Source organism: Plectropomus leopardus, chromosome 4 (assembly GCF_008729295.1).
Source record: "Plectropomus leopardus isolate mb chromosome 4, YSFRI_Pleo_2.0, whole genome shotgun sequence".
Classification (NCBI taxonomy): domain Eukaryota; kingdom Metazoa; phylum Chordata; class Actinopteri; order Perciformes; family Serranidae; genus Plectropomus; species Plectropomus leopardus.
Genome location: NC_056466.1, coordinates 5501814 through 5517586, shown reverse-complemented (window position 1 = coordinate 5517586; position 15773 = coordinate 5501814). Strand labels below are relative to the sequence as shown.

Here is a 15773-nt window from a genome sequence, read left to right as displayed (position 1 = left end):
TTTTTACTTTTATTTGCTTTCCATAATGCAGACTTGAGCTCCATCTCGCTGGAGGATTTAACGATGAGTCAAAAACATCCCACAAACTCAGCCTTAACATTCTGGGTATAGTCTTTCAAATCACTGTGTGTCTCACTGTAATATTATACTGGCAGCATTTGAGCTTTGTAACACTTGGTCTTTTTATTTTACAGCAGCGTTCCAGAAACAGAAAGAGGATATTCATCTGGAAACATGTTGCATCACAGGTAACTTTAATACCTGTTTGACTGTTGTTTATGAATATTCTACCTGTCAGTAATTCATCCAGTTAGTCCGTTTTATTCTCTGTTTTTGTAGAAATGAATGACACTGTTGTTGATGGAACTCACAGGCCTGTAGTTTATGGAATAGGTAAGTTATAAATGTGCTACAGAGTGAGAGCAATGCTTTTATGCAGTGCGACCTCTTATATATTGTGTCTGTTTGTGCACAGGTGTAAATGTTAAAACGGGGGACGTGTTTCCTTCATCGTTCACTCATAAAGGACCTGCAGAGGAGCTGCGATCAGCAAGGACCTTCACTGGGGGACAGGTAGGTACTGTAAGATATAAAATGTCTCTTATGTGTGAAAACTGGACTCTTTTTCTCTAAATAGCACATAACATAATTTTAAGTCTCTATTTCATGCCAAAAACTCAGACGTGGTTTGTTTTTTTTTTGTGAGATTATGATAATCAAATAAATAAAGAATGCTGTTTTCTCCTCACATTAATAATGGTGTTATTGTTTTATTTAGTGAAACTAAAAAGGCACATTCGTAATGCAGCGCTTAATAATAAAATGTTTTTTTTCCCTTGCAGATGGCTGACATATATGACTCGAGTCGAGGGCTTGTTAAAATCGGCCCTTGCAAATGGTCTCCAAATCTGGATATTGCCTTCTGGTTGTCACAAAATGATGACACAATTTTAAAGGTAAGGGAACGTGAAAGTAGTTAGTCTTATGAGATTGAGCGACCTCATCCTTTCTTCATCGACACAGTGATGCGAGGCACTAATGTCAGCTTATGTTAGCTATATAAACGTGAACTAGCCTTTGCAGAAGGCCAAATTATCAGCGACATTTTCTCTCAATCTCTGAAACTCTAATATTGACACAGCTGTCATTTTGTTAATCATCAGACCGTCTTCTTGAGGAGTCTGTCTTCCTTTTTCAGGTTGCTTTGTAATGTAGCCGTTGTTGCCAGTGCTGGAATAACAACTTTCTCTGCAGGACTCTCTGCTGTTGACTTAAGCTTTCACTGGGACGTGCGTTTGTAGAACAGACAATAGGAACGCCCTCTCTCTGAAATGACCTGAAAGCCCAAAACCAGAACCAAGAGGAGATGCAGAAGTCTAGTTTTCTCTCAGACCACGTGAATTACTGTATGCTGAAACATAATTAAGGGATTTTTGCCCAATTAAGACAAAATGAAACTAGCTTCCCCAGCTCTAAGTGCTAAAATGCTGTGTAAATAACTTGTCCTGGGACGACCTCCAGCTCTCTGGGTAGAGCGTGCGCTCCACATGCCTCAGGCTTCGGCAGCGGCCCGGGTCCGAGTTCGGCTTATGGCCCTTTGCTGCTCATCATTCCCCCTTCTCTGTCCCACCTTTCCTGTCTCTCTCAAGCTGTCCTATAAATAAAGGGAAAATGCCCCAAAAATAATCTTAAACCAGGATTTAGCTTTAAATGTAAAGGGGAATTTTCTTAGAATTTCCTCATTAGTAACAACTCATTTTAAAAGGACGCTTTCTGAGTATGGCCTCTGTTTTTTGTCTCTTATGCCCAGTACCTGTCCACGTCTCCAATGGCTGAGCCGCCACACTTTGTCCAGCACATAAAGACCACCATCCAGTTCCTCTTAGAGCACCCCGACTCTGACAGCCTGTTCCCCGGGGGTCAGCCACAGCTCTACCACCGCACTGAGACGGGGGACTGGGAGAGGGTTGTCTAGTCATAGAGTCCTCCTCCTTTCTCTCACTGGACCTTCACGTGGAGCCTGACTGTTCTTTGCCTCTCAGCTCAATGGATACACTGTGACCCATCCACCCACTGTCTGCTTTTTGTTCATCGTGTCTTAACAAGGGAGCTTGGACCATACTTTATGTATGCTGAATGGCTGTCCTGACTCATCTGGCTGGTCCAGTAGTGAGAGCAGAGGAAGTACAAGTGATTCTGTTTATGCCTGAAACAGTTAGTTTGTCCACTCCTGTGAGGTGATGTAAAATCCGCACTTTACACCGCCTGCTGTGTCGCAGTTAAGGTTAATGTCCTACTATGCTTGGCTTTCTGATTATTGAGGGAAATGTTTAACATTATGTCCAGTCAAAAGACAATACTTAAAATGTGTATGTTTTCTAAGCCCAAAAACTGTTTTATGTTTTCCAAAGCATACATTTTTTTTGTATTTATTTCCATCTTGCATGCATCCAGTATTCAGTTTATACTGTCAGTGGACTTGTAAAATTTAAATTCATTTTAATTGCCTTTATATTTTTGTTAGTTCATGTATTATCTCAAGCAAGTTTTAAGACTAAAAACTTTTCTGGAAGGTATTTAATCAATCTAAAATTTAGCTTAGGTATGCTTTGGAAATGTATGGTTAAAAAAAAAGTAAAACCACATGTACAATCTTTAAATGTAAAGCCTGACTTACTGTTTAGTAATAATTGCGGTGGAACTGTTGCAACCACAGTGAATATTTTTTTTTGGCACTTTGTTTAAAGCAGTGAAGAGAATTGCTACACTCTGTATTGTTGAAGAGATGAGCAAAGTTTATTTTTCTCTACAAATGCACCTTCCTGATGAGAATGGAATATGATATTTCATCATATACTTCATACAGCTGTAAACTTGGCGATGAATGTTTTAGGAAACTGCATGTGTAAATGTGTATAGTCATTTGCAAAGGATAATATGGATTCTTGTCAAACGCAACAAAATCTGATTTAATTAGTTTTGTCTTCTTCTTTTTTAATTGTTAAAATGAAAACACCATCTTATTGTATAAGGCCTTTTCATCAGTTGCGTTATTCAGAAGTTTGCAAGGTGCTTAAAGCATTTAGTGCAACTTGTGAACATACTGTATCTGTTGCTTAATAAATGTAAATGGTCTAATCCAGTTTGAAATGGTCGTTTGTTTTGGGTTCAGAGTCAAAACACAAAAGTTTTTTTCATAATTTTTTGAATGTCCCCTTTTAGGAAATGTGTGGTCATAACACAAATATTTTTTACAACAAAAAGTGATTAAAAGTGATCAATGTACTGACCTACCCCGTACATAAACGAGGCAATGTCTTGTTAAGGGATTGTTTCATCCTGAAACTGGGTTGGCATGCTGGACTGACTATAAGACTCTTAACGTTGGTTTGATTTGTCACCTACCAGCACAAAGACCTGGTGCACGTTATTGCTTCAATCTGTAATTTCCTCACCTCTCCACTTTGTCCATGCAGTCAGTCCCCGATCCCTGCCTGTCACCTGTTGGGCAGCCGTTCCTGCTGAGTTACAGACACCGTAAATCATTTCCAAAAGCCAGGTACGTCTATTTATAAAGCACATTTTAGCAACAAGGCAATTCAGTGCTTTACATAAAACATCAAATGACATAGTGCTACAGAAAAACATCATAAAAGAGCATTTAAATGCAATTAAAAACTGAATTAAATGGCTGTCGAACAGAAAACAAAAACAAGCTAAAAGAATTATAAGACAGATAAAATAACAAAAAATAACAGGCAAAGAAAAACTTTTGAGCTTTGACTTAAAAGAGTTGAGACTTGCAGCACACCTGCAGTTTTCAGTTTGACTGTAAAGTTAACCCTTTAACACCTGGCTCTATATCAGTTTTCCTTTGCATTTAAACTTCTGAAACTCGAGAAAACTAGTTGGATTTCTCCCAAAAACATGGGAAAAAACATAATGTACAACTTGACAAGAAACGTCCCACATACTACAAAAGTAAAAGATGACAAGGAAATGATCTGAAAGTTGGTGAAGGGATTATAAGATATTATCAAACACAAGTGGAAAATGTCCAGAAAACTATAATCCTATTAATTACATATTTAAAATTATGTAACAGAACAAAGAAAAAAATTTATTCAATTTTTAGCATTTTCCTTTAGGTTCTTTTCCCGTTTTTGTTGCTTATTTTGAGGTAGTTTACTTTTTTTTTTTTTTACCATGTTTTTGAAAGAAAAAACAAGCCAATTTGCTCAGTTTTCAAGGGGTTAATTTTGTTAATATATATTGAAAACCAATTTACATGATCCTTATCAAGAAATATTTTATTTATTCTTAACTGTCAAATATCAATATTGGTAATACCACAAAAGTCCTGTTTTGGTGGCACATATCAATTTTGCAGACAGTGAGGGGATGTTGAACTAAAAAATAACCCTCCCTCTAAATTCAGACTTTGATAGCTTCCACTGAGGATATCATCAATCAAACCAGGATTTATTTCACTGAGGTTCCCTTGACCTCCACTGGTCACATGCTGGTGAACAGCCCTTGCATGCAATCAGTCTGTGATTAGTGTAAATGGAGATTATAAAAGAGAGAAGCACCAACAGAGGAAAACAAAGATAATTTCATTTCAGAAATTAACAAAGTTCTATATAAATACACTGTTTACTGAGCATTTTACAATGCAGATTTAATAGTTTTTTGCTTTTGAGAGTGTATAAATTTATGGATATGTAATGTGGCCCATAATAATAATAATAATAATAATAATAAACTTTATTACAGACTCAATGGTCCAGATAAGAGCAAGACAATACATACAAAAGATATAAAAGACACATAGAAGTACCATACACAACATATTCACAATGCAATAAGATCATTAAGAAAAAAAAAAAAAAAAAAAAAAAAATCCCCAATACAATATGTACATCACTTAAAAAACAATTAAAAAAGTCAATGACCACAGAGGAGACTACTATACCAATGCTTCCATATCCTGACATATAATAATAATAATAATATAATAATAATAATAATAATAATAATAATAATAATAATAAAAGGAGTGCTTCACAATACCAAACCATACAATAAAATAATAATAATAATAAGAGGAAGAATATAATAATAAGATTAATCCTGTATGAAGGGTTTTCCTCATGTATGTTAATTTCCAGGAGACCAAACAATGCATTCCTCCAAAGCAAGACAAAACTTTCATCAGTATTTTCAGAAATGAAATCCAAACAAACACTTTATTCTCATAATTTCAGGTACTCCCTGATGTCCCGGCTGTGTCGCTCCGCCCTGCAGCCCAGTGTGATTTTTTACGTAAAAAAGGGGCGTAGTGATTTTACGCAGAAAGAGCAGACCCGGCCGGTGGCAGACTGGCAGTCCCGTGCCGGTGTCCGATGGTGCTCGAGACGCTAGTATCTGAGATAATATTACTTTTTGACGTTAATTGTGATAAAAAATAACACTAGTACGTAGATTGTTGTCGATAATCCTTCTGAGCGTTTTCCATCGAGAAACGGACGGAGGTGTTGAGTGTTTGAGATGCCGCGGAGACATTCAGACAGAGATGACGCCGGTGTTATTTGACACATTTTGCTAACTCACATTAAGCTAACGTGCAATATTATTTTTTTGTTAACATCATATTTCATTTAACTTGGCGACTGTGAGTGTAAAATAATGCGACAGGGCGTTTATAAAACATGTCCGCCGGTTTCCGTGGGTCACCAACGTTACTCTGTACGGTTGTCTTTTCGCCGGAGGGGACTTCGTCCACCAGTGGTTCTCGCGCAGGGAGGAAGTGGACTGGAGACACACGCGCAACGTCGCTGTGGTCGCATTCAGTTTCCATGGTAACTTTAATTTCTTCTGGATGCGGTTTTTGGAGCGGAGGTTTCCCGGGAACTCCGCCCGGATGGTGGTGAGGAAGCTGCTGCTGGACCAGACCACGGCCGCACCGCTGGCGACCAGCGTCTTCTACACAGGTCAGTGGACAGCAGGGGGGACAGAGGGGACAGGACAGGCACATGACACACGCTGAGCTGCCGGCAAGTTAATGGTTAACTTCGAAACAGCTCGCATATCAGTCAATTTGTAACCTAACCCAAATCCTGCAGGTGTCTTCTCATGTCGTGTAACGATCAGCGGTTGTTGATTGTCCTGTGAGACAAAGCTGGACGAGCAGAGGTCACATGAAAGTCACCACTGAACAGATGATCCAAGCAGATAATCTTATGTTTTCATATTTGTCTTAACTCTTTGATACCTGAGCAAACTTTCAAAAACATGGGAAGAAGGCAATGATGGACTGAAGAAATGGCAAAAAAAAAAAATCATAAAAAATTTTAAAAAATTACCAGAAAATAACATTTTAAAAAAGAAAAGGAATAAAGAGAAGTAAGAAAAAACAAACAAGAAAATGACCTAATAAAAAACGTTTTTCCCACCTGTACCATTTTTTTAAAATTTAAAAAAAATCATGAATATAGTTTTCTCGACATATTCCCACCCCTTTCAAAGCAAAATTTCAGGATATCCCCTATAACTAATTTCTTACAATTTGTGGGACATTTCTTACCAAGTTGCTCATTACCTGTATTCACATGTTTTCTATAGAAATCAAACTTATTTGTTTAGATGTCAAAGTTTTAAGTACTTGTGAAAGATATCTGAATGTGGCACAAGAAAGCTGATGTTGATCTAGGTTTCAAAAACAAGAGTGTAGTGAAGTTTGAGGATATGAAGCTTCCAACATCTTCAGCTTAAATTATTAGAATTACAGTTCGTTATTTATAACAACTTACAATATTACTTCTTTTTATTTATTTTACATTTTTAAGTTATGTTTTATTTATTCTAGTTGCTTCTGTTGTTGTTGTTTTTGGTCTATTTCTTTGTATTATTTTATATTGACATTTTACATTCTTCATTTTAATTTGAACTTTTCCCTTGTTTCGTCTCGCTTGTGGTCAGTAGGAGGGTTTGGCTTTCCGTTATTGTATCACCATTTATGTATCCTATTTCTGCTTTGCTTTGTTTGTCAAAGCACTCTGTAAACTCTGAATTTAAAGATGCTTTATAAGTAAAGTTATTGTCATTATTATTAGTCAGTCAATCAGACTTTATTTTTATAGGACATTTCATACAAACAGACTGTAACACAAAGTGCTTTATACATAAAAAAACTGAATTTAACTAATACTGTTAAGTTAATACTAGTGAATGCTTTCTTTAAAATCTCAGTTCTATAACATAAGTACAACCCTGATTCCAAAAAAGTTGGGACCCTGTGTAAAACGTGAAGAAAAACATAATGCAATTATTTGTAAATCCTTTTGACCTATGTTCAATTAAATACAGCACATTTTTTATTTTTTTATTTTAAAGAAAGCTATTACTCTGATGTTGATGCCAGAAACACATTGCAAAAAAGTTGAGGGCACTGACTGCTGAAGTTTTTAAAGTGAAATTTCTTCCTTAAGATTCATAAGATGCAAAATCTTAAAGGTTAAAAGACTGTCTGTGTGGAAGAATGGGCCAAAAAAAATAGAGTGTTTAATACTTTGTCCTGTGCCATTGCTCTTTATTGCACGTCATTTTTTAAAATTATTTATTATTTATTATTTGCGATAAATGAAATTTGTGTCTCAGCATAGTTTTTACTCCCATTCATTTGACAAAGGCACTGTGGGAAAAAAATCCCCAAAAAACATCCAGGCACAATGTCCAAGTCAGGAAAACTCTGCTGTTTATTGCAGCATCATATTGGCTAAAATGTTGGGGATATTTTCATATAGACAAACACGCATATATCAAGAGCAACATCTTGCAATATATGGACATGACCTCAATCATCTTTGCTGGCTCTTGATAAATTGATATCAAAATTATGGTGACAAGCCTATGAATGACCAAGCAAACTAAGCATATGGTAACTAAAATCTTATAGATGCCAAAAAAAAAAAGTAAACTATATTAAAGGAAATTATAATGCGATCTTCCCTAATGCTTAATCAAAACAACGTACAAGCTGTCATTGGACTGATATCGTTTTGCAAGAGAATGTGTTGCATTGTTTGTACCATTGTATCAGTAACAGTTTGAGGACACACGATGTGACGTATTGTTATCATAATTATTTTTCCTGCTACATACACTGTGTTTGTAGTCGGCTTACACTGTCTATCAGCCCTCCATCAGTCAGATCATTTTCCAGCTGACGGTCGCAGAATAAAATGATGTCTGTCTTAATTTTCACCCAGGTGTCAGCTTCTTGGAGGGCAAAGAGGACATCTTTGAAGACTGGCGAGAAAAATTCCTGAACACGTATCGGGTGAGTGGGAGCAGCCGGCTGTCACAGCGCGGCCGTCCTGCTGTCCCGTGTCTGAAATGTCGTGCGAGCTGTGTCATGTTGTGACAGTTAACTTTTGCCCTGAGTCAAAACAGATGAGAAAACGTTGCACTCTGTATCCAAGTATTCACAACTAAAGCTCAATGTTTTTCAAAGACTGCAAGCATTTTTTGTGTATTATTTGGTTTTAAAAGAGCACTGCCAATGAAGGTTTTTTCTTCTTTTTCACAGTAGATTTCACCTTTGTCAGTTGTGTCTGTTTTTTTTATTTTTTTGAGTCTACAAATGATGTGTTTTCTGTTTGTTTCTCATTTTCAGACGGGGCTAATGTTCTGGCCATTTATGCAGGTAAATAATCACGTCTTTCATGCACAGCTGTTATTCCTGACCCTCGGGAACAATATCCAGTGAAGGAAATCTAAACCTGCTTATTATTCTGAGCTTTCAATCACATTTCAGTTACAGCCTCGTGATAAACCTGATGTCTGTCTCAGTTGTGGACCTGCAAGTTTAGATCTTCCACATTAAAATCTTTACTTTCTTCCACACTTCTGTTATTATTCAGTGCCTGTTATATGTGAAGATGTCAAAAATGTTGAAAGAAAAACCTGCTGAGCAACCTTTGAATTATTAGATGTATTCCAAGTATCATTTTAAAACAAATAAAACAAAGTAAGGGCTAAATACTCAGCTCAGTTGCCGCAAGTTGCCAGGACTCTGGACTTACAAATGCACTGAATGACTTTTATTTGCGGTTTAATGATGAATATGATTTCACAGATGTGCACAGTGGTCTGTTTGACTCATTGAGTGACTGTTCTGCCACCCTCCAGCCTACATTTGTGCCCTTTCTGTAAGATCTATGCTCTATAAATGCAGCATTAGGAAGAGCCCTGGGCCAGATAGGATCACTGGCAAATTTTTTAAAGTTTGTGCAGACCAATTATGTGGCATTTTTCTGATCTTTTTAACTCATCACTTACCCAGGAGTAAGTTCCAACACTGTGGAGGGAATCTATCATTGTACCAGCTGCCAAAAACAAATTTCCAAAGTAGCTTAATGACCTGAGGCCTGTGGCTTTGACTTCATTGGTAAAGAAAACTTTTGAGCGGCTGGTCAAACAAATTCTTACTGATAAGGTTCAGAGCCAGCTTGATCCAATGCAATTCGCATACCAGGCGAACAGCGGGGTAGATAATGCTTCCCTGCTTAATTATTTGAATAAGCATCTTGAGGGTACAAACACACATGCTAAGCTGAAATGGGTGTTGGATTTCTTAACTTGTAGGCCCCAGGTAGTCAGGGCCAATGGTGCTTTTTCCCAGAAGCGGCCGTCATCCACAGGCTCACCGCAGGGGTGTGTTTTGTCTCCCGTATTGTATATTCTTTATACAAATGCAGCTTCAATGACAGGCTTCTTCTGAAGTTTGCAGACGATACTGTCTTGATCTGCTCCAGGATGGAGAGGTCAATCATGTGCCAGTCCTGAGTGACTTTGTAGAGTGGTGCGGCGACCACTTATTGAAGTTGGCCAAATGGCCAGAAAACTAAAGACATGGCCATCAACTTCAGGAAAACCTCCCACTCAACCTCCCCAACTATTATTCAGGGCACACTTGTTGAGACAGCGGAGTGCTACAAGAACTTAGGAACAGTTATCAACAAAAATCTGACTCATGACTTCAACACGTCTGCAATCTGCAAAAAGGGCCTGCAAAGACTTTACGTTCTGGCAGACTGAATACTTTTCATGTGGACAAGACTCTGATGGTTTTATTTTATAAATCCTTTATTGAGTCCATTTTAACTTTCCTTATCATTTCTTGGTATGGGAACTCACTGAGCAGAACAAAAATGTCTGTCCAACATTGTCAAAGTAGCCAGTGAATTAATTGGCATACAGCAGCTTTCCTTGGCAGCTATTCGTGACAGACAAGTTTTGCACAAAGCGCCGTCAATCTTGATCAGCCTTGATCACCCACTCCTAGAAGAATTTACTCTTCTCCCTTCTGGGTGGAGATACAGGTTCCTCAGGGTTAAAGGCAACAACTTAAATTTCCCTTTGTTCCTTGTGCAATTAATGCACTCAATTTGAGTCTTGTTTTAAAGTGAACGGTGACTTCAACAGGAAGATCTTATTCTTTTTAGTCTTTTATCCTCATGGTTGTTGTGTCACTGCTGGGATTGTATGTTATTTCTATTTATAATTTGTTTTAACTTTACTGCTAATCAGAAGATCTTAACTGAACTAGAAGATGGTCTCGTCATACATTTCTGTTATCACACAAATATGTTCCATTTGTGTGTTTCACATGTATCATGTCGATGTTTCTAAAGTGATGTAGTCTATGAGCTGACATCGGGTGACACATTAGGCTAGGTTTGTTGGACAGTGTGTCCTGTAGGCAAGATGCCTGCCAAGCTGCAGATCACAGTTTGAGACCAACAAACAGCACACACGGTTGTGTTTGAGAGCCACTGCTGTCTTTCCTGCAGCTTTTAATCACAAAAAGATGCTGTTTTTGTAGCAACCCTGTCACTGTTTTTCCAGCAGGAATAGTGCCATAAAAAGACGTTGAGACGTCACCGCGTTTCCTGCCGAGAGATGTGGACAAAAAGTTGTTTTTACAAAGGCATTGCTGCTTTTCCAGCTAGGATTGTTTCCCCCAAATTGGGTTTTTATGAGCCAAAACGTGATGTTTTCCTATCCATAACCAAGCGGTTTTTGTGCCTAAACCCTAACCACAAGTTTACCACAGCCTTGTTGAAACGTAAAGTTTAAGGATATCCGCTACATAATGACGAGCAAGTGTAATGCATCTGTGGTTTGCAGAATATCAGCATTTATTCTAGTGATTGGGTTTAAATTCTGCAGTTTAAATTTAAAGTTTTTGGTATGTCATCTCACAACAGCATTTGCATAGGAATTGTTTTTAGAAACTAATAAATCTGAGTTATTGATTGACATGCAAAGAATGTAAAATGCCACTTGAATTATATAAGTGAACTGTCTGTCACCCTCAGTTTGTGAACTTTGCCTTGGTGCCTCTGTACGTGCGGACCACCTTCACCGGCTGCTGTGCCTTCGTCTGGGCCACCTTCCTTTGCTTCTCACGTCAGAGCGGTGACGGCACGGCCGGCGCCGCTCTGGCGTGGATGTTCCCTCCAAAAGAGGAAGAGGCAGAAGCCACAAAGGAGAAAGTAGACTCCAAGGACAAGACAGATGTTGCCAAAGAAGCAACAGTAGCATCTAAACCCAAGTGAAGTGTGTAGAGTCAGTGGTTGTTGTGGAGGGGAGAGAAACACATGCAGAAAAAGCAGCAGTCTGAACAGGTCACAGCTGGTTCAGTGGTTGATGTTGCACTATCACTGCCAGAGTTCAAAGTCTCACTGGGGTTGAACTGTAAATGTGCGGCGTCACGACGCTCTAAGGTGCTTTGAGAAACAGCAAATGGAATGTATATACAGTAACCTTATCAATATGCATATCACCTCAGTGAGAAAATGTGATTCAGGCGTACTTCTCCACCCCACAATGAACCATCACCGTGCTATATTTGTCATTAGGTTTTGTTTTTCAGAAATTCAGCCTTGTGTTGTCATATTCCCCTTATTTAATGGACTGTGTGTAATGATACTGGAATAATTTATGAGGACTTTAGCGTTTGGGAAGGAAGCTGTGATGATGGTTGATGTTCCACATTCCTCTGCTTTACATCTATAACCTGGAATTATTTCCACAAAGTGGAGCGGCAGCTAACTTATAACCTTAGACTTTTAATTTGATAAAATTGGGCTAATTTTTAAAATGTAATGGCCCAGTGTGTTGGATTTAGTGGCATCTAGCTATGAGGTTTTAGACTGTATCAACTGAAACTTCACCCATGTGCCAAGCGAGTAGAGCTACGGTGGCTGACACAAAAACGCAAATGTTCCTATCATGAGCCAGTGTTCAGTTTGTCCTTTCTGGGCTACTGTAGAAACAACATGGTAGGCTCCATGGAACAGGACCTGCTCCATATGTGGTTAAAACGTCTTAGGCTTAGGGTTTATTTATGCTTAATGTGGAACCTTCTGTTTGTCTCTGTTCATTTTGTCCGCACTTGTGCAAGTTTTCTGGAAACTTACAGATACGGACAAAGAGGAGCAGCATCACCTGAGATTATGGGGGGAGTGTAGCGTAGTTCAAGCTAGATAAGACCATAAAGGACAATGAAGAAAAAGAATTGGAATAGAATAAATCTCTAATATTTGAATGAATTCTCCGTCCACATGTCGCAATGTATTTAACGGCCTCACAGATCACCGCCGTCCACAACAATGCCTCTATTAAAGTCCACCTCCCTCGCCTCATTTATTTTTGTTTTAAACTCTTAACGATGCCCTCTAGTGTCACCTATTGGCTGTGTCTATGCCAGCATACAGGACACATGGCAGTATGAGGGCAAAGACGTTTACCATGTTTGAAATCTGTATTTGGACATAAAATTACTTTATATGAGCCCTTAGTAACAAAAACATGACTCTTAGTTTCATTTTATATTCCGTTTCTGCCAGTAGATGCCCCTAAATCCTACACACTCAACCTTTAAATATCTCTGGTTTTTTAGCAGGTGTTTCGACTGTCATCTGTGACTGCAACAGAGTGCCTGATCTATCCGCTTTCCAGTTTACATTCTGGTACAAAAAGTGCTAAATGCATATGTTCAATGGTACCACTAATCTTTGTTTATCATATAATATATCACTTTGTTATTCATTTATAGGTAGGTACTTTATGCACAAGTGGCCATAATGAACCAAGAAAACAGTCAAACAGCACAACAACACTAAAACATATCTAAAACACATTTTTGATTACCACATTTTCAACCATTGCTCCTTTGTGGCAATGAGATACTACTGATGATTAATTTGAGTCTATTAATGACTGAGGAAGGTTGTCTCAAATATACTTGAACGTGGAAATGCTGCCTGTTGTCGTACTTTATGTTAGTGTGATACTGTGCAGTGATTTCTGTTGTCTCTTTGCACCATTTCCTAGTTTATTTAATCATTTGCTATTCTAACGTTTTTAACTTTACCTCAGTGAAAATGTTACTTTAAAAGTTTCCTTGCCTGCAGTGATTCTTGACGTTAGAAGTTTTCTATAGAGGTAATTTTTATATATAGCTCAGTGCAAGAGCTGAGTGTTAATACTAGAATTTAAAACACGTTTAAGGTAAACTTCTTTCAGATAATTAACAATGAAAAACAGAATTAAATTCACTTTTGTTTCCAAGCATTACTGAAATTCTGGTGTCACAGAGAGATGTTTTTTTTGTTTTGCTAATGTGATTGGTCCTAAAGTTGAGTTTGACTGCATTTTGAAGAAGAATGTGCAAGAGACACTGCATGATTGCATTATGTGATCTGTCTCACAGAACTGGATTAAAACCGAATAATTTTAATAATATGACAGTGTTTGAATTGGGGGCAAGAAAAACAATGTAATCGCTACAGCTGTTTGATCCCTTTTATCAGACATCATTTAAATTGCATCCTAAAGTGTAATAACGTATCAGTTGTTAGAGTGTTTGTTTCTGTTTATTAAGTCATTAAAGGAATACTTCACCTGCAAAAAGACTGTTTGTTATTTCTGTTTTAATACTCACTCCATGCTGGCTTGAATTTATGAAAAACGTTTGTTGAACAGAGAATTCAAAAACTTCTTAATGAAATTTAACTTACAGTCGTAATTGTTCACATTTAACAACAGTTAAACTATAGCAAAACATCTGTTTACAAAGTCTTGTACAACTCAAGCAGTGCAAGTTTACGGCAGCTTTATTGTCAATTCTGCCATGGACAGGATTGAAATGCCCTCTTGCCCAGAACCCCCGGTGTAAAAATACAAGTGCACAAACAAAAGAACAGAAAAGGTATAAAAAAATAGGTATGTACTAAATATAAGTAATACAACTTCAAGTATAAATGGGACATGAGTGATTATTTCTATAACGTAGTGAATGATTATTGTGCAAATGGGATGAATAGTGCAAATATAATAAAAAATTCAGACGTAATAATCCAAGTCTCATTTATCGAGTCGTACACTCAGTATTCCCAAGCACAAACATTTTTTTTGCTAAAACGTTATGATTTAAAATACGTCTACAAACAATCACAGGGCGTTTATATTATATTGTTGACTGTGACTGTGTTTGGGAAGTATTAAGCATACGACTGGATAAATGAGACATGAATTATACTGCACAAGTTGTGTGAGAGTTTGTAGATGGATGTTTTGATATGGTTTTGCTAACTGTAGACCCCAGTTACTTCAGTTCATTTAGAACTTTTGCAGTTTTTGGATGCTCTGTTCACTGTGGAGGCTTGCAGAGAAAATTAAGTCTTCATCAAGAATTCAACATGAGTAACTAAATTATAAATGATTATTTGTTGGTGAAGTATTTCTTAAACTCATTCGAAGATTTGTACTCTACTTTAGCACAGTCTGATATTTCTGTCTGTTTTTGATTTGATCACAGTTTGCTCAGATGTTGCACTGACTGTGGTAGAGAAATTTTGTTGAATAAATTGAAAACATCACATTGATTCTCTGTGTGTTTACCGTTAGCGCCACAAAAAAAATCACTTGTAATTGATCGAGGGTTACACGCTTGAAATTCATATTGTAAAACTTTTCTTCTTGTGCTCACATTTGATCTGAAATATCAACATGTGCGTCTGACGTTATGCTCACAGAGGTGCTTGCTGGGTGTGTTTGTGTTCGGACAAAAAAAATCCTCTGTATTAGTCATAGTTTAGACGCAACTGCAGCTCTGTCTCCATCTCCTGTGGGAATATATTGAGCACAACTTGTACTTTGAAAAACCTGCCTGCTACGTGGCTCTTTTTCTGCAGCCTGCTCTTTTTTATCCCTCTTTGCTTCTAAGACTTCAAAAATGAAGCTTTAGGCACCTATTAATAAAGCAGTTTCTAAATTTGGAACAGGCTGCTCAAACAGATCTTATTTTGCCGTATGCAGCCAGACCCCCTTATGTGGAAACATCTGCCACTCATCATTTGGTAGTTATTTCAGCCTGCCAAGAAGTCCACTTCAGAGACAAAACGCTTAAGGAGCTATTACCTCCTGTAGCTTTCAAATCCTTTAATTATTAATAAATACACTGTAAAATCTGACAAGTTGATTTGACTTAAAATAATCTTGGAAACAGATTGCCTTGAAAAAGGAAAGTAAATGTAACTTTACATTTTACATCTAATTTTTGACTTTACTTAATATTTAGCTTCATTTACTTAATTTTGTGAAGTTGTTGCAACTTAAAAATGACACGTGAAATCACCATTGATTCTAATTATGGAACAGGTTACTTTAAAATTTCTAATTTTGCCGTATGCAGCCCAAAA

The 15773-nt window shown here is 37.5% G+C and overlaps 2 protein-coding genes across 2 annotated transcripts in view; both read left to right on the top strand.

Moving 5' to 3' along the window:
* The window catches only part of ntan1 (N-terminal asparagine amidase), a 7916-nt gene extending 4774 nt beyond the window's left edge, over positions 1 to 3142 (top strand). The window contains exons 5-10 of the mRNA XM_042485203.1: positions 32 to 105; positions 195 to 248; positions 340 to 393; positions 476 to 573; positions 843 to 956; positions 1811 to 3142. Of these exons, the coding sequence (XP_042341137.1) occupies positions 32 to 105; positions 195 to 248; positions 340 to 393; positions 476 to 573; positions 843 to 956; positions 1811 to 1975 (559 nt within the window). The 3' untranslated portion in view covers positions 1976 to 3142. The remainder of the gene's footprint in view (positions 1 to 31; positions 106 to 194; positions 249 to 339; positions 394 to 475; positions 574 to 842; positions 957 to 1810) is intronic.
* A 2135-nt stretch (positions 3143 to 5277) lies between these two features.
* On the top strand, positions 5278 to 14671 carry LOC121941597 (mpv17-like protein). The gene is made up of 5 exons (XM_042484423.1): positions 5278 to 5408; positions 5698 to 5993; positions 8271 to 8341; positions 8678 to 8707; positions 11385 to 14671. Exons 1-5 carry the CDS (start codon positions 5278 to 5280, stop codon positions 11622 to 11624), a joined length of 768 nt encoding a protein of 255 aa, XP_042340357.1. The 3' UTR covers positions 11625 to 14671.
* Positions 14672 to 15773: the final 1102 nt, after the last annotated feature.

What these genes read in the sequence shown, in the direction of transcription:
- LOC121941597 (XM_042484423.1), top strand. Translation starts at nt 5,278, where the DNA reads ATGTCCCGGCTGTGTCGCTCCGCCCTGCAGCCCAGTGTGATTTTTTAC. An exon ending in TCCCGTGCCGGTGTCCGATG is followed by an intron (nt 5,409 to 5,697) that starts GTGCTCGAGACG and finishes ATAATGCGACAG; the next exon opens with GGCGTTTATAAAACATGTCC. An exon ending in TGTTCTGGCCATTTATGCAG is followed by an intron (nt 8,708 to 11,384) that starts GTAAATAATCAC and finishes TGTCACCCTCAG; the next exon opens with TTTGTGAACTTTGCCTTGGT.